This window comes from Phocoena sinus, chromosome 11 (genome assembly GCF_008692025.1).
Source record: "Phocoena sinus isolate mPhoSin1 chromosome 11, mPhoSin1.pri, whole genome shotgun sequence".
In the NCBI taxonomy this organism is placed as follows: Eukaryota; Metazoa; Chordata; class Mammalia; order Artiodactyla; family Phocoenidae; genus Phocoena; species Phocoena sinus.
The window spans coordinates 49086668-49108911 of record NC_045773.1 but is presented as its reverse complement, the minus strand read 5'-3'; the positions used below and the strand labels follow the sequence as shown (position 1 = coordinate 49108911).

Genomic DNA, 22244 nt, shown 5'->3' with positions numbered 1-22244 from the left:
AATGGACACAATTTGGAAAGCCTTTACAGTGCCTGCAAAAGCAAGTTCATTAAAGAGTTATTAAGACTTCAGTTCAGATCCCATGTTCTCAGAGAACGTTGTACTCAGCACCTTTTAACTAAAGGGGCACAAAATACTTTTCAGCTAGCGTCTTCCATTAGTTTCCTGAAATTTTATGCCTGCTGCCATGTTTTTGTTGTTGTTGTTTTTTCGGTAAGCGGGCCTCTCACTGTTGTGGCCTCTCCCATTGCAGAGCACAGGCTCCGGACACGCAGGCTCAGCGGCCATGGCTCACAGGCCCAGCCGCTCCGCGGCATGTGGGACCTTCCCAGACCGGGGCACGAACCCGTGTCCCCTGCGTCGGCAGGAGGACTCTCAACCACTGCGCTACCAGGGAAGCCCTGCCATGTATTTTAAGAATTACATTCTGTCTCATTTAAAATGACTTAAATGAAAAAGTAAACCACATTCCTTCCAGCAAAGATTGAGCAGAAATAGATGTTGGTAGGCTCCGAGGAAGGAGGTATGTTAGAGCCTCACACAGGGGTGGAAGCAGCTTCTGTCAGGGGCTAGTGTTATGCTCTGGGACCTCACATAGGACTGCATGGTATCACTTGACCTGCTGCCAAAACAGAAGACAGGAACATAGAAGCTGGAGAGGACTGCCCATGTTACCAGATTGCTCACCACGCTACCCTGCAACGGTCCTAATGTGTTTTGAGCCCATTGTCAGTGCCCCAGCGTTTTTGCTCTTCCTTCTGGAAGATCTGGGACACCCTTCCTTCCTGCCCCATTTCTCTATCCATGCCAGCACCAAATCAATTAAAAGGCTTTCTCCAGTTCCTGTGGTGACCACTTTCTCTGAACTTTCATGTCATTTCTCAAACAGCCTACCCCTTGAAGGAATGATCTGGTCTGATGCAGGTGCCTATTCCCACAGCAGCCAGCACAGCACCCACCGACATGTAGTGGGTATTTTAAAAAGAGCAGTGAGTGAGTGGGAGAAAAATCGCCTGCCTTAAATACCAACCAACAGAAATAGAAGAACATGGAAAACTCCCTAATCCCTTTGCAAGCCATTCCTGTGGTGTGTCAAGTCTCTAGCCTGCCCAGAAGGAAGCTTGACACAGGAGGCCAATTTTCTCATCTGTCATCTTTCTCTGTATTTCTCCTTTGTGTTGCATATTTTCATGTAAAGCTACTCAGCGCACAAAGGGTCATTACATGGATTCCTTCATTGTGAATTATATCCATAGCCAAATAAAACAGCTTCCTATCCTGTTTAATACTTCTGTCATGAATCCCACTGTTATAATAATGCTTCCACCTTAGTTTTTTAATACTTGCCTGATATGCCTTTATCTACCTGTAACTTTAAACCTTTTTTGTCATGTCATCTAAGTGCTTCTTTTGAAAATAAGCATAATTGGGTTTTAGATTTCTTTTTTTTCCCAACCTAAATTTTTCTTCTTAAATGGAAGATGTTTATGCATTAGTATTCATTGTTATGAGTGAAATATTTGGCTTCCTTTTGTCTGGTACTATATGATTTCTATTCTGTGTTTCCTGTTTCCTTCCAGTTCATGTATGTCTCTGTGTGTGTGTGTGTGTGTGTGTGCGCGCGCGCATGTGTGTGACATGTGATTTATATGTTCTTTCCTTTTATAACCTCCACAGTTTGAAAGATATGTAATATGTTCTTCTCCTAACAATTACCTCTGAGGTTTTCAAAAAGCACTCGTTATTCCACATTTTCCAAGTTATTAAAAAGTAAAATAAATATGGTAGTTTTATTCCTCTATTATTGCAGATAAGCTTATCCAACTTTTAATCCCAACTCCCATCGTGCCAGCAATAGTATTTCCACTTCTTGTTTTTGCGAATTAAGTACGGCAGTCTTGTCAATCCATATTTTTATTGCTCTTCCAATGTTTTGCAATTCAGACATTTGAGAATAAATCTTAAGGTATACATACCTTTTATAACAAGATTTATACATTGATTTAGACATTTCCAGTTGTAACTGATTTTAGTATCTACTACCAGCTCTATTCTTACGTAACATCTCCATTCTTCAGCTCTTATTTTTGTTTCTCAGTTGTTCGGTATATTTCCAGCAATATTTTTCAAGAGGATATGGTACCAAAGGCATAAGGAAGGACATTGCCATGGGCCCCCTTGCTTGGCTAATGCATCTCTTGCAGATTGGGGCAGAATGGTGAGCAGAGTCCAATCTGGGAATTCCCGCGGTTTCCACTTAATGTCCCTCAGCCTGTTCTGCGGCTTCGTCCCCTGTCCACTCTGCTCTCACTGAAGCCAGTTGCACACTCTTGCCTTTTACTTTAGTCCATGAAATCCAAAGATCTGAGAACTGCTGCTTTATGATAGTAATTAAATCATATGTGCTATCAGTTCTGACCTTCACTTCTTCTAATAAGGATTTTGATTGTGAAATTTTATTTTTTTGCTGTCCTGTATTCCCCACGCATTCTTCTAGGTTTTTTATTCCTTCTTTTTTTTTGGGCCCCTGAACCACTCGGCATGTGGGATCTTAGTTCCCCAACAAGGGATCAAACCCTCACCCCCTTCAATGGAAGTGTGGAGTCTTAACCACTGGACCACCAGGGAAGTCCCTATTCCTTATTTTGACTCCTTTATTGTAGTATCTGATTCTCTTGTATTTTATTGTCAACCAAAAGCAGATGCTGTCTATAGTTGTCTTCTGTTTAGTATAATATAATTCTTTAAAATGCATATTCCCTTACAACACTGTGAAAGGAGCAAAGGAGACAGGTGATTAATGCAGTCACGTAGACAAGGTGAATGGCAAATCTGATGGTGTAAACTCCTGAGGGCAGTGGCTGTGGTGTGTTGTGTTCACTGTAGCATCCTCAGCGCTAAGTCTGGCACCCATCCTGTAACAGGTGTTCAGTATGAATCTGTTGAATGAATAAATAGATAAATGATTGCTCAACCATTGATAACTATTATGAGAATTATGGTTATGATTATTTTTATTATACACAGAAAAATATTCACAATTAAGAAGGTAGAACTGGGGCTTCCCTGGTGGCGCACTGGTTGAGAGTCCGCCTGCCGATACAGGGGACACGGGTTCGTGCCCTGGTCCGGGAGGATCCCACATGCTGCGGAGTGGCTGGGCCCGTGAGCCATGGCCGCTGAGCCTGCGCGTCCGGAGCCTGTGCTCCGCAACGGGAGAGGCCACAACAGTGAGAGGCCCGCGTACCGCAGAAAAAAAAAAAAAAAAAAGAAGAAGGGAGAACTGCAGGTAATCTCAACAGCCATGGATCCTTCAAACATTGAACACCAACTGTGTACCAGCCCGGTGCTGATGTCTAGTACCTTCTTAAATTCAAGCGAGGAGACTGAGAGGTACCAAAGGAGAAGAGACCAGAATTATCTAGAAACTGGAAGAAGTGAGGAGGAGCCCCTGACTCTTTCAAATGAAGACCTGCTGGGCCTCCTTCCATGCAGATGCTGTGGTGTCCACTGGGGAGGGTGGGTTTAACAGGCCTCGTGATGCTCTCGCTGGCCTTCCAAGGCCATCCCATCCCACACCCCCATCCAGAGCATCAGACTGGGATGTCCCAAAGCCACATCACTGTTGGGAGAATATCTGAGTCCTGTTTGGGGGACTAGTTGGGGAAGTCGGGCACCCAAAGGAACTGTTAGAGGCTGGTTCATCTCAGTGATAGCCATACTTCCACATCTGTTCCTAAAGTTGTTTTTCTTAAGGTACACATTTGCTGACATTAGGAAGACATGGGCACTGCCTCCCACCCTGTCCTTAAACATGTCATGATTACTGAGAATACGAAGGGGACCAGGTGGTGACGAGAGAATCTTTATATGCATAAAAAATAAAATAAAGGGCTTCCCTGGTGGCGCAGTGGTTCAGAGTCTGCCTGCCGATGCAGGGGACGCGGGTTCGTGCCCCGGTCCGAGAGGATCCCGCGTGCCGCGGGGCGGCTGGGCCCGTGAGCAGTGGCCGCTGGGCCTGCGCGTCCGGCGCCTGTGCTCCGCAGCGGGAGAGGCCATAGCAGTGAGAGACCCGCATACCGCAAAAATAAATAAATAAAATAAAATAAAATAAAAATTTCCCAGCTTGTCAAACACTGCTGCTGTCCTATCAGTGTACGAAAGAAAATGAGGGACTTCATTCCTATGAACTGTTTATTTTACTAGTAACTGACCAAAGTCTTAAATGGCCAAATTTGAGGGGAAAATTGTGAAAAAAAAAAAAAAGGTAGCCAAAGGGAAGAGACTGTCCCTCTTAAATTATTTTCCATCATGATGTTTGCAGGTGTTTTGGTGATATCTTGAATCACAGCATAGACATGATTTCCAGAGAAATGATGTTATTCGTGCCCCAAAGAAGAGATCTGTATTTTAGGAGCCTTTTAAAATCATACCTTAGTGGAAAGAAATGACAATACAGAAGAGTATTTCCACTCCATAAATAACTGGCCAGACAGGGGAGAATGATAATTCACGGCAGTCTTTTGTTACATTTTTAGTCATTCTCCGAAGGTCTAGGTCACCAGCTAGATGCTATTTAGTAATATCATAGCCAATAGATTCTGAATATATATATTTCCATGTTCTTCTGAGACCCTCTGTGCTTCATATATTTCCTCCTTGTCCCACCTACCAAGAAATTAAAAAGCTGCCTAGGACAGAAGGAAAGGAGGAGAAATCTATCAAGGTGGAATTGGGTGGACAGAAAGTAGGCAGTGAATTCTGGATACACTTTAAGCCTTTTCTAAACTTGTGGCTGCAAAACATTTTCCTGACTGTGATGTTGCTGATTTATGCCTTCCTGCTTGAGGTTAAGACCAAGCCATGGCAGACAAATGTAGGAAGGACCCATGATTAATTCCATGTTTGGAAGCTAGGGATCTCCTGGAATAGGCCATCTCCTGTTAAAAACAGGGGAGGCAGAGACCTGTTGGAAGATGCGTATCTTGTGCCTGCATTCAGCTGCCAGGGCAGAGAACACTCCACTGACCTACTTTAGAAAGGTCCCTTTGCTTGTGCAGCCCCGGGGATATCACATAAATGACAGAATTGGGCCAGTAGTAAAAATATATATATATATATAGGACAGCCCTTTGTGTGTGTCTGGGGCTCAAAGCATCTGGCAGGTGTGTGTGTGTGTGTAAGGGAGACACCTATACACTGTGACCCAGCTATTAAGGACAGAAGATGAGGGGAAGAGAAATACTAATGCATTTTCTTTGTAGTTGATTGAACATTGTCTGGTTGCTGAACCAGAAAAACACAGCATAGACTATTCTATCACATGCTAAGCTTACCTGGAAAGATCCATAAGCCTTTAGCTACCCCAACTCGTCGTCCCAACAACATGACAACAAGCAAGCACAGGAGTGCACACGTAGATACCTGCCAGCACGTGTGCTCACCACACACACACTTTACCTCCAATCAGGGAAATGTGTGTTTCCATTGACACGGCAAGAACATGGCTTCAAGAGTTTACATCTGCTTCATTCTGATCCCTTACAGTCTAAGATCCAAGCGCTGTAATGCCATAAAGAGAAGTCACAAGCATGACTTACTATAACCGAGGCGGGACAGTGAACCAGCTTGACTCTGACCCAGAGGGACTGTATCACTTCACGTGAGATCAGCCTGATAGCCCTCTTTGAGAAGGAGATGTCCAGGAACATTTTCTGAGCATCGATTTTCTCGTTTTAAAAATAGAAATAAAAATATCTCTCTGATAGATGTGGCATAAAGATTCAATGAGACAGTGCCCAAAAGCAGTGGTGCCCACTTAGCAGTAAGGTTCAGGGCTCTTTGCTTGTCCCTGTCTTCCTGTCCTGCTGTCCCAGGGGGCATGTACCGGTGCTGGCCGGCCTCTTTCCCAAGCTCCCGTCTCTCACTTTAGCTACCGGAACTCTGCTGCTCAGATGCCTTGTGGATGCTGAAATGCCTACATCTTCCCACAGTGAAGCAAATCATCTCCTTCCCCCATAAAACCTGCCAGTTTACTGCTGGCCTCTCCTACTGGGGCACATGGCACCTGCGTGCTCCCATCTACCTGGCCAGAACCTCAAGGCTGTCTTTAACTTCTCCCAGCCCCTCTCTCTAGAAACCCCACCCATGAGCAGCATACTCCGTCAGTTCTACTTCTGTGACTTCTCCATGGCCAACTCCCTCCCCTCTTCCCACTGCTCCTGCCTCAGGCCGGGCTTCAGCACATCTCATGTGAACTGTTTCAAGAACTTCCTAAACTATGTTCTTTTATCCATCTCTACCGCCTCATCCCCTTGACACTGCTGCCAACCCTCTTCTGAAAGCGAACTGACATCGAATTACTGCTTTTCTCAGGGAAAATGACTGCTTTCCTCAACCTGATTGCCCAGAGAATTATACTCAAGCTCCCTGGCTTGATGCTCATTCCAAAACCTCCAGTAGCTGACAAAGGCAAAGAAGTGAGGGCTTTGTCCCATCAGATTTGTAGAAGTGGAACTTCGTTCACTGCCCTGACAGTCATCACAAGTGGCACTAGTGAGCATCTACAAGTGGATCATTGCAAACAAATTCAAAATACAGAACTGCAAGAGAGAGCCAGGAGAGAGGCAGAATGGGGCAGAGAGGTTGGGGTGGGTGTTTGCATTCTGGCTCTGCACTTAGTAGATGGAGTGACCTTGGACAATTGATTTACCTTCTCTCAATCCCAATTTCTTTTTTTTTAATTTTTATTAAAATACAGTTTGTTTACAGTGTTGTGTTAGTTTCAGGTACACAGCAAAGTGATTCAGTTATACATATATATATATACTTTTTTACATTCTTTTCCATTATAGGTTATTACAAGTTATTGAATATAGTTCTCTGTGCTATACAGTAGGTCCTTGTTGGTTGTCTAGTTTATATATAGTGATGTATATATTTTAATCCCAAATTCCTAATTTATTCCTCCGCTGGCTCCCCTTTGGTAACCACAAATTTGCTTTCTATGTCTGTGAGTCTATTTCTGTTTTGTAAATAAGTTCATTTGTATCATTTTTTTAGATTCCACATATATGTGATAATCATATGATATTTGTCTTTCTCTGTCTGGCTTCCTTCACTGAGTCTGATCATCTCTAGGTCCATCCATGTTACTGCAAACGGCATTATTTCATTCTTTTTTATGGCTGAGTAATATTCCATTGTATATGTGTGTGTGTGTGTGTGTATGTATATATATATATATATACCACATCTTCTTTATCCATTCATCTGTCGATGGACACTTAGGTTTTACTTCCATGTCTTGGCTATTGTAAATAGTGCTGCTATGAACGTAGGGGTACATGTGCCTTTTCCAATTATGTTTTTCTCTGTATATGTGTCCAGGAGTGGGATTGCAGAATCATATGGTAGCTCAAGTTTTAGTTTTTTAAGGAACCTTCATACTGTTCTCCATAGCGGCTGTTACCAATTTACATTCCCACCAACAGTGTGGGAAGGTTACTTTTTCTCCACATCCTCTCCAGCATTTATTAATTGTAGAGTTTTTCATGATAGCCATTCTGATCAGTGTGAGGTGATACCTCATTGTAGTTTTGATTTGCATTTCTCTAATAATTAGCAATGTTGAGCATCTTTTAATCCCAGTGTCTTTCAAATGAGATTGAAAATAACAATACCTACTTCATGGAATTTACTGACAATTAAATACATTGATACAAATGAATGTTATTTGTGTATTAAAAAACTCAAAAATTGTTCAGTACGATTAAAGCTATCTGTATGTATGAAAGGTTGAGATTAATAGCATGCCAAATTCCTCGGGAAGCACTTTGGAGATGGAGAGATGGAGTATAGCATAGATTGGCCAATCCATTCTTAGGAGAGCTGAGGATAAGTACAAATTCTTGAGCCCTAAGCTAGAAGAACAATTCTGAAGAAAGCAAATGAGACTGTGAAAACTGCAGACCTCAGAGAAGAGGAGAAGACAGAGAGCAGCAGAGATTATTATTGAGGTCAGGGGTATTCCAGATGGTCATGAGAAAGTGATCATTCAGGAAGACATGTCTCAAAACTTCAAGCCACACACATGTAACAAAAGGAAAGCTTGCTGGCCATGGTGTTAGGACGTGAAATGACCCAGAGGGCAAAGGCTATGGACTCCAAACACAAAGCCCTGAGCCAACCCAACTCCTCTTGCTATTTTTGAAGCTCCGTGTGGGTGAGGGGCGGGAGAAGTAGGGAGAGTTTTTCCACTAGGAGTCAGAAACCGAAATAGGAAAGATCAACAGAAGCATTTATAAACAATGAATGCCATTAATTTTTTTAAGCTAGGAAGGAGTTGGAAAAGATGTAATGTAGCAGGGAGTGGGGAATATATTCAGGGAAAGATGGCCCAGGGGTCTTCAAACCACCTTGTTCAATTGAACTCATAGTAGGGGACAGATAGCATGGGTTATTTTTTTTTTTTTTTTGCGGTACGTGGGCCTCTCACTGCTGTGGCCTCTCCCGTTGCAGAGCACAGGCTCCAGACTCGCAGGCCCAGCGGCCATGGCTCACGGGCCCAGCCGCTCCGCGGCATGTGGGATCTTCCCGGACCGGGGCACGAACCCATGTCCCCTGCATCAGCAGGCGGACTCTCAACCACTGCGCCACCAGGGAAGCCCAGCATGGGTTATTTTTAATCAAGTTCTCATGAGTAGAGTTCAACTGTGATGGGAAAAATGTTCCCATTTTTTCCCCTTTATCAGAAACCTTTCTTCTAACTACTGAGTGATTTCCAAAGTTTGGGGCCAGTTTAAGCTGTATTGCTCGAATTCTGAAGCTCAGATTCCTTCTAGTACACCACAGTATGAGGACAGGTCCAGACAGTTATCAGCATCTGCTTTGAGGAGGGTTTGAGGAATCAGTAGCAGAGGTGGAAGGAGTGATTCCCCTTTCCTGGCCACAGGGGTTCTAGAGGTGAATAAGCCATCACTCCAAGTCAAGGGCCTTTTGTGAAAGGTACCTGGGAACAGTAAGGGAGCAGAGGAAAGTGTGGGTCCTGAGGTGGTGGAAGCAGGGAGAGTGTGTGTGCAGGAGGCTTTGGAAAATCCTTAAAAGGGCTTCAAGAAAATGGGAAGCTGTTTAGCACCTGAGCAAGAAAGGCAGAGGAGGCAATGTGAGCAGCGCTCAGGTGGCATGAGCCGGCCACCCTTGCCAGGAGCCACAAATGATCTGGTAAAACCAAGGAGTAGCTCAAGGTGGAGCATATTGAAAATGAAGCAAGGAGAGTCAGCAGAGGTCCCATCAGGGAGGGAATGCTAAGGAATTCTGTTTCATTCCTCGCGTTAGTGTTCATTGAAAGGCAAATGGTCCATGAATAATGCTAGCTGCATTATAATGCCGGTTTTTATCACCCATCGTAGGTTTTGTTATGGCCTTTAGTTTAAAAATACTAACTCTACCATCTTTACTACTGTTTTCATAGTCCCTAGCCCTTAAATGCCTTTGGTCTGCCCAGGCACTGAAAACACACCCTCCACTTTTGCTCTCATCTGTGGCTCTGAGGCCCTTCTGTGAGCCTGGCTTCTGGCCCTCCGAGGCTTTGCAGACTCTTGATGCAAGCGATCTCCTGATCCCTTGCAGTCTCCTCTCCCAGCCACGGCCTGTACTGCCAGAGGCTGAGGGGAGTCCAGTAGCTAAACCTGTAAGAACAGGGGCCTGGAACATCTTTGAACTATCTCATCTATATTTACCTTTGAATCATTTATATATTTTTTATGTAATCCAAGAAATATTTATGAATCTATTTCTAGATATTCATATATATATAACATATATATTATTTATTTCTAGATTTTTAAAAGTTTTTTTCCCAAATCATAGTGAGGTATCTTTCTTGTCTAATTTACATTAATTTTATCAAATAAATTATAAGAGTTGATACCGTGGTTGTACAATCTGGAAGCAAATTAATTATCAGTAACAATGTTAACTATTGTTCACCGCTGATTAAGTACCGTACTACGATTACATTTCTTTTCTTACACATTTCTTTTTCTTATTTTTACCCATTCTCCATATTGTTCCTCTAGGTAAGTGATCTCAAGGGCAACAATTGCTTTATCTTTAACTCTGATACTATATGAAATTCAGCCAAGGGGTAAGCAATGCCTCGATGGCAAAATCTTATCAAAATTAGTCTGGCCAATTGTTTTATAGATACCTGTAATCGATATCATTTCTTTTAAAAAGCCTGTCATCCAGTGTAGTTGATTCAGCCATTTGCATTGAGAAAACCCCTTCAATATTTTCTCCTAACATCTATATATAAACTTCTTCATTCCCTGGAGCTTCAACACTTGGTTTTCTATGGACAGCTCACTCATCCATAGTGGTAAATGATACCAGGCTCATAAAATGGCTCAGTGCCCAACAGTTAATCAGTGTTGTATTGGTTTTCACTGATCCATTCCAAAATCCATCTCAATATCATAACTCACATTCTTAACAATTTTCAACTGTAACTCATAGAACTATCTTAGATTTATCCTAGAAGTTCATATCCCAGGGAAGAACTGATGGTTTCTGTGAAGATCTGGCCCCATGTCTTCCCTATATCTCCATATTCCAAGGACCACATCATTCCAAGGGGCTGACTTGACCTGGTTTCCTGCAAGTACAACTTTGCTTTTTGTCACAGTAGTACATGAGACTAGTTTAAAGGTGGTACTGATGGTACTGAAAATACTACAGTGCAAACTGTCTCATCCTATAACCCAGACTCGCTTCTGAAAGTCAACCACTTTCATCCTTTTTAATTGTTGCTTCTAGCATTCATTTCAATATTTCTAAATCCTGTGCTTCTACTACTATTTATTGATGAATCACACATGTCTTGGCTTCCTGCTATAGAGGATGAGGATTCAGCTCTAACCCCTCCAGCAACCCCTGCTTGTTCACTTCTTCCTCACTCTCACTTTTCCCACAAGAGTCACATCACAGTCTGCTGCTCCCTTGCTCTGTCGTCTTCCCAAGTAGCTTTATCACAATTTTGTGTCAACTAGTCACTTTATACACTCTTATGACCATTGCTCACTTCTGATTCTAGCATTGTACCATGATTACATTTCTTTTCTTACACAGGTTTTATGTTGCTTCATACTGGAAATTGCCTTTTTCATTTCCTTGACTTTTCATGCACCTATAATTGTTTTTTTATATACTCTCATATATCTGTCTAATGCCATATCTATTATGATATCCAAATCTAAAAAAGCTCTGTAAATGTTTAAGTTCCATCTTTTCCCAAGTCTACTGCCTCACTTCATCTGTGGCTCCTGTCTAGGGCTATTACTGTGTTGTCATATGGGCATATCACTTACCTCTCCTCTGTGTTGTTCTTGTGTTGCACACTGAGGCTGATATTTTTTTCTTCCTTGATTTATTTCTTCATCTTTCTAAGGCACATTCTTCAGTAGTTTTCTAAGAAAGCTTGTGTGGAAAGTTAAATATTTTTAATTCCTGAGGATCTGAATATGTGTTTATTCTGCCTTCATACTTGTTGGTGATTTGGCTGGGTATAAAATTCTAGGTTGGAAATTCTCTTCTTGCAGAATTTTGAAATTCCACGGTTTTTGAAGCTCCATGACCTTCTAGTTTCCAAGCTGCTATTGGGAAATCCAATCTTCCTCTCTTCTGCTAAATTGCTTACCACACCTTCAGTTGCTATCTTCCAAATGTATGTATGTTGAACTTTCTTCTACTCTTGCCACTCCTCCCAGTAACTCTGTTATTTGGGCATTTATACCATTTTTTAATTCTTGCTAATTTTAGTGGGGTTTTGGTATGAATAAGTGGGAAACTGATGTTGCCAGTCCACCATATTTACTCAAAATCCAGTGATATCTTTATTTTTCCAAGTGTGTAAACCCATGCCATCCCCTTTGCATATATTATGATGCTATTACTATTAGCAACCCTGAGAGTAGTTAGTAGTATTCCCATTTGATGATGAGACAGCTGAAGCTCCAAGAATTTTAGTAGTTTTCTTAAGTTTAAAGAGCCCACATGAGACAGATTCAAATTTAAAACCATGTTTTTCCCACCCTACTGAGGCATAACGGTCACATTCAGTGATGCCTTTGTGATGGAGATCAGTGGTGATAAAACGAGTTAGATTATAGCTTCTCCATATCTTGCTACAGTAAACTAATGCCACTGCTGGGATGTAAATTATTCCTTTGAACTAGTCTCTGAGCCACAGAATACAAGCTTTCCTCTTCAATCACTTTTGCTATTCCATGGTAGAAATTGGAACACCTGAAACCAAATAATTGCAGGTGGTCTGACTCATACAGTGGAGTGTTTTAGAACAAGCAAGGAAAACTGAAATTATGGTGTTCAGGTCTGAAGGAAAATATACCTTAATATATAATGGCTCTATTTCAGAGTCCAGCACACAATGAAATAACTTTCCTCTTGGAAACTTTTACTTACATTCTCACGTAAGGCACAAATAGCATTCTCTATTAGAAAACAAAAATTAAGTTACTGCCTTCAAAGTCCAGTCTTTTGAAGACATTGCAATTTTTCAGCTAAGTGGTTATTCTCAAAATGAAAAAGAGATTTTCCAACTAGTATTTATGAACACGCACACATACCCAGGAATTTATGGTGTGTTTATATGTCACTTTGACTTTCTGTATTTATAACAGCAGACACACTTTGTGTTAAATGATGCCTTTGTGAAGGGAGTTTTCAGGTAATACCTCCTGAAGGGTTTCTAGGGCTTTGTCCAGTCAAGAGTTTTCCTGTTGCTTTTCTCAGCTGACTGTCAGGTTCTCATAGACCCTATTTTATCATCTCATTATCCTCAACTGCATCCCCATATAGGTTAAACAAGCCAAATAAAAGGAGGAAATGTTTGGGCCAAGCAGGGAAAGAGTGAAACTAAGCAGGACCTCCTCTGACCTGAGATAAGTCATTCTACTGCTTGGACACTTAGGCTTCTCGTCTGTGAAATAAAATCATACACATACACCATTGTAAAGCAATTAAACTCCAATAAAGATGTTAAAAAAATAATATAAAATAAAATAAAATCATACACATAGATGATCTCCAAGTCCTCTTTCAGCGCTTGAATGCCATTCCTACACCATCGATGAAATCAACTTCAATTAATTATCTAAATCAGTCACCACTGATTTCAGTATGTGTGTGACTGACTACAAAAGAATTCGTTCATTAATTTCTTTAATACGTATTTATTGGGCATCATACCCAGAGCTGGGTAAACAGTGGCAAATGGACAGACTCAGTCCTTAGCCTCATTGAGTTCATAGTCCAGAGGAAAAGACAAAAACGAACTCTCAAATAAATAACAACTGTGATAAATCCTGTGAAAGATAACAACAGAGCGCTGTGAAAAGACCAACAGGAAAAAAAGATAATTTAGAGGGGGGGAGGGGGAATGTTCCCAAGAAGGCCTCATTGAAGAAATGACAAGCAGCCCTAAGGATGAGGACAGTGAAACAAGTGAGGAGCTACAGACAAGCATTGCAGGCACACAGGGCAGCATGTGTAAAGACCCTGAGGGATTCAAGAGCTTGTGCATTTAAGGAACTTGAAGAAGGTCATGTGGCTAGACCCTGGTGAACAAGAGGGGTCGGCCTGAGACAAAGTTAGAAATGGGCTCCCACCAAATCATACAAAGTCTCGCCACCATGGTGAGCATTTTGTGTAACACCAGAAAGGCAGGGAGAACCTACCGAGAGACCATTAAGTAGGAGGTTCTACACACAGTGGAGGAAGGCAAAAATGGATAAGGCAATTCAGTCAGGAATTGGTCCGGACAAGGCGTGGTGATGGTTTGGAGGAGGCAGTGGTGGAGAAGAGGGTGGATTTTATGTGTGTTGGGCTGTCCTCGCTTTGTGTCTGTGGTCAGCTATGATATATAGGGGAGACCTGTGACCTCATGTGTCACGGCATATGGACATATTAATTCCTACTGAGGGAAGCTCGTTGCCTTTCCAGCTGGTCTTCTTGGGCAGCATTCCACGTGATCCATGGAAAGTATTCACACATCCTTTTGCTGACAAGCTTTTAAGGTGCGGGCCTTGCCTATATGGCTGTTTCTCCTTGGTAGGCTGGCAGGACCACTGGTCACCCGTATCCCTCACCTACATGCTCCCATGGGTGTGGCCACAGCCATGTGTCCAAATCTCCTCAAAATCCCTCTCAGTAGCAGGAGACTGAGAAGAGAAGAAAGCACCTCCTTCTTCTCATTATGTAGAGAAGCATAGTTTTAGGGATAAAACTAATAGTGTCTCAACAACTCTACAAAGAAATGCTCCCTCCAGCCTCCCACCTCCCTTCCACTTTTCCAATAGGCTTGATTTGCTTGGTCACCTAAGGGCTGTGAAATCCATTTTGGTGCCTCATTTTTAAGACCTGCTTGGAAGCCTGCCACCTCCTTTTCATAAGTCAGAGAAGATGGCACCTCTTGTCCTGTATCCTCTGTCCTGGACTCAATGGAGACAGAAGACATCCCATTTTAACATCCTCTCTTCGCCTCCAGCCAGCCACTTTGTAAAACAACAAATGAGGTGCCCAGCACCACTCCTGTCTTCCTGAAGCTCCCACATCCCGCCCTCTGGTCTGTCCTCCCGATGCCTCTCCAGTGCTGCTGCCTTGGGCCTTGGTGCAGGCCAAGATTTTGGACACGGTGGCCAGGATGACTCTCTGCCTCCCCTCCCTCCTCTGCTTTCTTTCTTCTCACCTGTTACGGCACTGTGTCCCAGGACACTAAGTGACTCACTGTAGGGGTAGTTTCACTGCCCCCCACCTCCTCTTCCTTTTCCCCCAGGCAGGGGCTGGTGTCTGATTGAGCCCTCTATCCCCCACTTTAGACCATCATCAGCCCCACTTTCACACAGACCACGCTGTTCCCCCTTTATTGGTCATTTTCCAGAGAGTTTGCCCAATAGTTCAGACTGTGTGTTGGGAATTCAGGTAAAAATGGGTAGAATCTCAGGACTTGGACTACTCAGCAAGATACACAGAAGAGCAGAAATGTGATCCATATGAAGAGCAAAGAAAGTGGGATTTGCAAGCTTGAATTGAGTGAGCAGTGGAGGCAGAGGAGGTTGAGATTGTCTGGAGGAATAAACAGGAAAGGGGTGGAAGGAAACCAGAGCTGATACTTTGGGTAGAAAATATGGAAGAAGGTAAAAGAATCTACCGTAATATTTTGTCCATTTTTAAATCTTCATATAAACATCACAGGAAAGACGAATTAGCTGGGTTATGGGAATGACCACTTTTTCAGTGATTTCATACAAGTCGCCAGGGAACAGTAGGTTGTATCCTAACCAAAGCTCACCATATATCTGACAGGAACAAATGCTAAGCATGGACTGCGCTGCAAGGCCTGTAAGATGAGTGTCCACCACAAGTGCATGGACGGCCTGGCACCCCAGCGGTGCATGGGCAAACTGGTAAGGGCTTGTGCCCGGAGTGTGCCCCGGAACCGCTGCTCAGGGCACCTGCCTGCCCGATGAGATCACTCCATTCAAAATATTTCACGGCAGCACCCTGAGAACTGGACACCGGGAAGGTACCCCCCACGTCTCTGGCTGGACAACTTGGCTTCCTAGTTGGCATAATGATTGAGGAAGGAGGAGCTTTGTCAACTTAGGAGATGCATGTTGCATGTGTGGAACGGGCTCAGTGTCCTTCATAGAGTGGCCACCTTGTCCTGGGTCGGCACTTTCCCGGTTTTAGCATTGGGACTGTCCAGGTTTTGCAAGTAAAAAGCAGGCATCCCAGGAGCCCCCTCAGCCCCAGCTTAATTGTCTGACAGCTCAGTGCGTATCAAGAATGGGATAGAGATGAACCGCCCCACAGAAGTGGAGAGAGTAGTAAACATCTATACCACTGTAACAGATCATGGTGGGCAAACGAAGGGCTGGGGGCTCAGCCTGGCCAATTCTGGGCTGATCGTCGCATCTCGGGGGTGGACTTCAGTACTGGTGCCACACAATGATAAAAAAGCCACCCAGAACACTTTTGAGAATAGTTGAAACTAAGATGGCCAAAGAATTATAGAAGGGACCAAGAATGTCTACCCTAGGCACATACTTGGGGCATGACAGCTGTCTTCAGAAGAATTTAAGATCTGTCACACAGAATTCTGTCGTCCTCTGTGGCTTCAGGGAAAAGGCCTAGGATCAGTAGGTTCCAAGTCTTAACCATCAGATATGATGTCACCAAAGACCTGCCTCCAGGATTAGTGAGAGTTCCTGCTATCCACATCCCCAGCAGTGTTCATAGGAGCATACCACTTGCTAGGAACATTGGAAGGGATTCTGGAATTCTAGTAGGGGTGGGACCCTTCAGTTCCCTTCTAACACTGGGGTACAGTAAGTCAGGATTCTTAGAGAGTTCATCTCCGTACTCTGATTGGCAGTGTCCTCTTCTCCAAAACCCCTGCCTCACGTGCTCCCCTCCTCTCCTCCCATGGTGATTCCCACAAGCCAAGGCAGAAACCATGGATGAGAGGTCAGAAAAACAGAACGGAATCTAGGACACAAAGCTCTGCGTAGAGCTCATCAGACATACAAGGGACTTCAGGTCTACCTGTGAGGTCTGCTTGCCCATGCCCAGGCCTTTTAATGATGTTAATAAATCACGTGGTGAAATAACACACAATGGTCCATTTTTATCCTGGGAAGTAATGAGGAGCCCAACATAAAGGAGGCTGCAATGTGCACCTGTAGAGGAGAAGTGGGACGGGGGAGGGCAGGGCTGGGGCTTGCTTTCTGGAGGGAGTGGAGCTTGCTTATTGACACCTCTACCTCCCAACCCAACCCCAGGGATAAATTACAGGACATGTCAGCATCTTAAAGGGAGACAGGGAGGCACCCCTAGAGGAACCAACTGGTTTCATTTTTAGAGTTCTCGTGGGGTTTTCTTCATCTCATCAGTAACTTTGAGCCCTTCTCTTTCTCATTCTGTCTCCAGCCAAAGGGGTTTCGGCGTTACTACAGCTCCCCCTTGCTCATTCATGAACAGTTTGGATGCATTAAAGAAGTTATGCCCATTGGTGAGTTGGGGCCCGGTGGGCTGAGCTGGGTTTGGAGCAGCAACGTCAGAGCTGATGGCTGCTCTTCTCCCAGGTCCCGATGCTGCCGTACCAGTGGGGGACCGGGGGCGGGTGGCACTCGTTTGGTGGCTAATTGGGTTATGGTTGTTTGTTTTGCTGGAGGAGAAACTTAAGGTGAACCAAATTCTCCAGAAATTTTTGTCCTCTCCCTGATGAAGCTTCAAAGAACCCAGGTCCAAAGGCCATCAGCAGCATGGCAGAGTGGAAGGAGCATGGAGCCTGGCATCCCATAGACCTGGGTCACAGCCCAGCTCCTCCATTGACCAACTGTGTGTCTGAACAAGCTACTCAACCTGTTGGACCCTATACGATGAAAACAGCAATGGCTGCTTTTCATAATTTTTTGTAGAAAATAGATATACATTATAGACCAACGCTTGGAAGGAGCTTACTGAATATTGTTTATTCTTTAATGAGGAAAAGATGTCTTATATTTTTAGGTATTTCTGGCTTGAATATATTCCTCAACAATATCCTTCAGTTCCATTTCTTCTCCCTTTCTGAAAATCTCTACATTTACGTTTGCCCTTTGGTGGTGGCAGGGGGAGCAACTTTTAAACTAGAAATTTACAAACTGGAAAGTTTTTAATTAGAAATCCCAGGAAGCCTGGTAATGTCCAAGTCTTTCAAAAAGGTTGCCTCCTACTGCAGACTTTGTGTCACGAGACTTCGTACCCTGGTGAGCAGGGCCTTTCACTAGAGGAAATAAAGCTGGGAAGAACCTTGGCACTGGAGTCCAGCGGGTGGATAACAAAGAGGAAAACCAGTCAATCAGCAAAGCTTTGGGAGCAGAGTGGGCTGAGTGCAGTGGAGGGACCTGGGAAATGGGCACAGGTCGTGGGGGGAGCACGCGAGGAAAGTTGACCACAAAAGCTCCATTTCCCCAGGGGTAAGAGGGTCTGTTGTGCAGGACCTACTTTTCGATGCCGTTAACCCAGGAGGTATGATAGGTGGTTGTCTGTCCCGACTGTGATATGAGGAAACCCTTCTCTCAGGTGAGCTTTCTCTTCTGCTGCAGCCTGCGGCAATAAGGTGGACCCTGTCTATGAGACCCTCCGCTTCGGCACCTCCCTGGCCCAGAGAACAAAGAAGGGCAGCTCCGGCAGCGGCTCCAGTTCACCTCACGGAACCTCGGTAATTGTCCTCTTCCTCCCTCGGGCAGTGTGGAGTGCGGGTCCCACCTAAATGCATCAGGCGGTGGGGGGGGGGGGAGTCTCTTGGGGGTCAGGCAGCCTTTAAAGGGAGCTCCAAGTGCCTTTGGGCCACTAAAGGTTAACCTTCTGGGGCCAACCCCCAGAGATCCTTTTACTTTCCTCCTAAAGACCACGCTCCTGGCCTCAGGCTCATTGACTCTCTCTCCCTCCCCCTCCCACCACTAGTAGCTTATCCGCTGACACATAGAAAGGTTCGACCCAAACAAGGGGCAGAAGCAGAGAAGTCCCAGCTGTGTCCAGTTCTCCTTCCAGCTACATCCCAGTTCAAGAATACAGCCATTTCTCACATCTTCTCAGTCCTCTCTCTCTAAGGCAAGATGCACCCTTTGATTTCTTTCACACAAACACTGCCCTCCCCGGAAGACGGGGGTGGCGTGGAGGCGGGGCGCTTCCCTCCATGTTTCACACACCCTCCCAAGCACCTCTCTCCTATGTTTTACCTGATCTAAAATGAGTGTTGTGTGCGTCTCTGTGACCTGTGTCATCATCCTCTCTCTGACTGTCCCAACCAAAATTTCTGTGAATGCCCCAAGATGCCACACAACTCTGTAGCAGAGAGAAGGCTCCCCAGAGATGGGCCTGACCTGCCCGCATGAGCAGCAATGTCTGCTGCTGCGGTTCTGAGCTCTTGCTCATCACAGCAAGGAGACATCCTGAGAAACACTCCGCGGGAGACAGTGAACCTTTTCGCCTCCACGTTTGTGACTGATGCTATGAGCAGAAAGACCATCACAGGCATAAATAAGGGATGTCCAGTCTGCTTTCGTGTCTAAGACAGCTTTATTTCTGGCAATATCTCGACCCTACAGACTGGTTTTAGGGGCAAAAAGCATAGTTTGTTCAATGTCAATGACATGTTCGTTCATCATAGCCCACTTATACTTCCTGGCCCTGGTTCCATCCGTAAATATTTCTTGAAATTTTGCTCTGTGAAGGCTTTATTCTGAGAGCTGCAGGGAGACAACGAGAGCTGCAGGGAGACAAAGACAAATGAAATTGTACTTAAATATCTGTCACTTCACGCTTTCCCCAGAGTCCAAATTGCCTCAGTGGAAGCAAACAGAAACAATTGCTACTTTAACATGACTCTGCTTCCTTCCTGCAGGGTCGGGAGTAATGAACTTCAGCGTCTTGCCATCCTGGCAGTATTGTTATATCCTAAAGCGAACATATTCCCACATAGCAAAGGTTTATTTTCTTCCAGGGCTGTAGAGGCATTTGCTTTACATTGTTGGCAAGTTGCTGCCTAGCTGTTTCTAAATCGTTAGGTTTCCTCTCATGTGCTTTCAAATGTTCTAGAATACAGAAGGCTTGATGGCTTTGGGAAGATCAGGAGAAACCACATTCGAAAACTTTCTAGGAGTTGGTTAGCTAGTTTAGGAATGATCTTCAGTTTTGTAAGATTATATTAACATGATAATAGCAACTTCTATTCAGAAATAGTGAGCTTCAGAGGAACAGGGTACAAGTGACTTAGAGACCCTGTGACATTTTTTTTTTCTTCTTTCTGATGTGTCATGAAAGGAAGAATGGCTGAAATAAATCTTAAAGTTAAATTGTAAGAAAAAAACGGTCTCAGGAAGGTGGTACTAAAGTACTCTAGAGCTGATGAGGAGAGTTAGGAAGGCAAACTTGTTCCTCTCTAGTAAGATATAAATAAATTGTTTTACAAATATGGCTCTCCTGTGAGGTCCCCTAAACTCCTCTTTTAAAGAGGTGAGAGATGCACAGATAGAAGTAGAGCAACTGACCCTTTGAAAGAGGCCATCTGTGGTGTAAATGTTTAATGACCAACAAGGGCTGAACCCTGATTTGTAGCATTTGCCAATTTCCATGGTGTAAATACTCCCACTGTGGCCAATTTCAAGCTACCAGTGTGATGACCCTAAAGGCTCTCACCAGCCCACGTGAGCTAGTCCAGCTACACTGCTGGGTGAAGCACAGTGCTTAAGAGATGAACCTAGAGAATGTTATGCTCAGTGAAATAAGTCAGACAGAGAAAGACAAGTACTGTCTGATATCACTTATATGTGGAATCTAAAATATAATACAAATGACGGATATGCAAAACAGAAACAGACTCACAGATATAGAAAACAAATTTATGGTTCCAAAAGGGGAAAGGGCAGGGAAGAGGGACAAATTAGGCATATGGGATCAACAGATACAAACTACTATACATAAAGTAGATAAGCTGTAAGGATTTACTGTATAGCACAGAGAATTATAGCCATTATCTTGAAATAAGTTTAATGGAGTATAATCTGCAAAGTACTGAATTATTATGCTGTGCATCTGAAACTAACATAATATTGTAAATCAACTATACTTTAAAAAAAAAAAAAGAGCATGGGCTCTGGAGACAACACCAGGGGTTCAAACCCCAGCTCCACCACTTACGAGCTCTGAGACCTCAAGCTGAGTTCTTGATTGTCTCTGGGCTTCAGATTCCTATCTGAAAAATAGGCCTATCAGAGGATTACTGTGAAGCATAAATGAGATGATTCATATAAAGTATGTAAAAACAGCACGTGCTAGATGATTGGTAACAATTAGCTATTTAGAGTGCTGCTTTATTATTGTTGTTGTCATTTCTGTAACCTAAATTCTAACTATGACCTCTCTTATACACAAGAAAGGGCAGAATTTGTTATTACAAAAGCAATTACTTTTCGCAGCAATGGAAATGGCATTGAACTCACACCTAAGTCATGCACCCCTCAGTAGTGCATCTTGTTCTCTATAATTAATATTTAACACTCACCTAGAAAGAGCTGTAGTTCTACTGACCATTTTAAGTGACAGGATGTGAGCAGGAATTCTGATTTCTCTCTGTCTCTTCCCGGGAAGTAGCCTAACTGTGGCCTGTGCATATAGGCACTCGTTCACCTGTCATGTGCCAACCCCAGAGCCTGCTCTGGACACTGGGAGGGAGGGACAGTGCCCGTAAGAGAGCACACAGCCTCTGTGAAGTTAACCAAACAGACAGAAGAGCAATGATGCGATTCTTAAGACAGTGTCATGTAAATTCCACCTTCGCTCTTCTACTGGTATCACAATCTCTGCTCAGTCGGCCCCTGAAATGACATTGCTCATTCCACTCTGTTCCCTCTTTTCAAGATTTCAGATCTCGTCGAGGTTCCTGAAGAGGCTGACGGGCCAGCAGGCGTGTACGGCCTACGGAAGCGTAGCAACAGCGGTAAGTGGGGGGTGTGGGGATCTAGCACCGCCCAGCACAAACGGGAATCACATCCGTCATCCAGGTCAGCAGGCAGGCACACCTGACTTCCAGGCCCCTCTCTCTGCCAGCTCTCAGAATTCAATCCAGGCAAGTGTTTGATATTCTGGAGGGAAACCGGGCATAATCACTGGTGGATTTCAGTGATTTGGCTATAACATTCCCTAAGTTCTGTCTTCTGAGTTCTCATGCCATAAGGACATAGAGGTCCTTCCAGGCCTTTCTGTTAACACGTCACTTCCCCCACTGACCTACACTGGATAACAGAGCATCCCAGAGAGAACCAGTCCATGCTACACCGGAAGTACTCCAGGTGAGGGGTGGTGCCGGGGAGTGTGGGCCTCACCTGGGCTCCTTCCCAGCAGAGATAAATAAGACTCAAAGACTGATCTGCACAGTCTAGCCAGACATTCTTTATTAATATCGTTTAGTTTGCTAATAGCATAAGTCCTCCTTATAATAATTTCTAGAATACTTATTAGATGCTAACTACATGCTATTGCTTGCTAACATTGAGAAAGAACCTCCTCTTAAACCAGAACTTAAAGAAACATAACCAGCACCTTATGCCTGAGTCTCGATGAGCCTCTTGATGTCAACAGCTACTTAATTTCCACTCATTTATCCAAAAACTATTTAT

General features: G+C 43.9%; 1 protein-coding gene across 3 annotated transcripts in view; it reads left to right on the top strand.

The window, feature by feature from the left end:
* The window catches only part of STAC (SH3 and cysteine rich domain), a 102814-nt gene that overhangs the window by 45294 nt on the left and 35276 nt on the right, over positions 1–22244 (top strand). For all 3 annotated transcript variants that reach the window (XM_032650476.1, XM_032650477.1, XM_032650475.1), the window contains exons 3-6: positions 15385–15485; positions 17011–17092; positions 18171–18286; positions 21487–21565. In XM_032650476.1, the coding sequence (XP_032506367.1) occupies positions 15385–15485; positions 17011–17092; positions 18171–18286; positions 21487–21565 (378 nt within the window). The remainder of the gene's footprint in view (positions 1–15384; positions 15486–17010; positions 17093–18170; positions 18287–21486; positions 21566–22244) is intronic.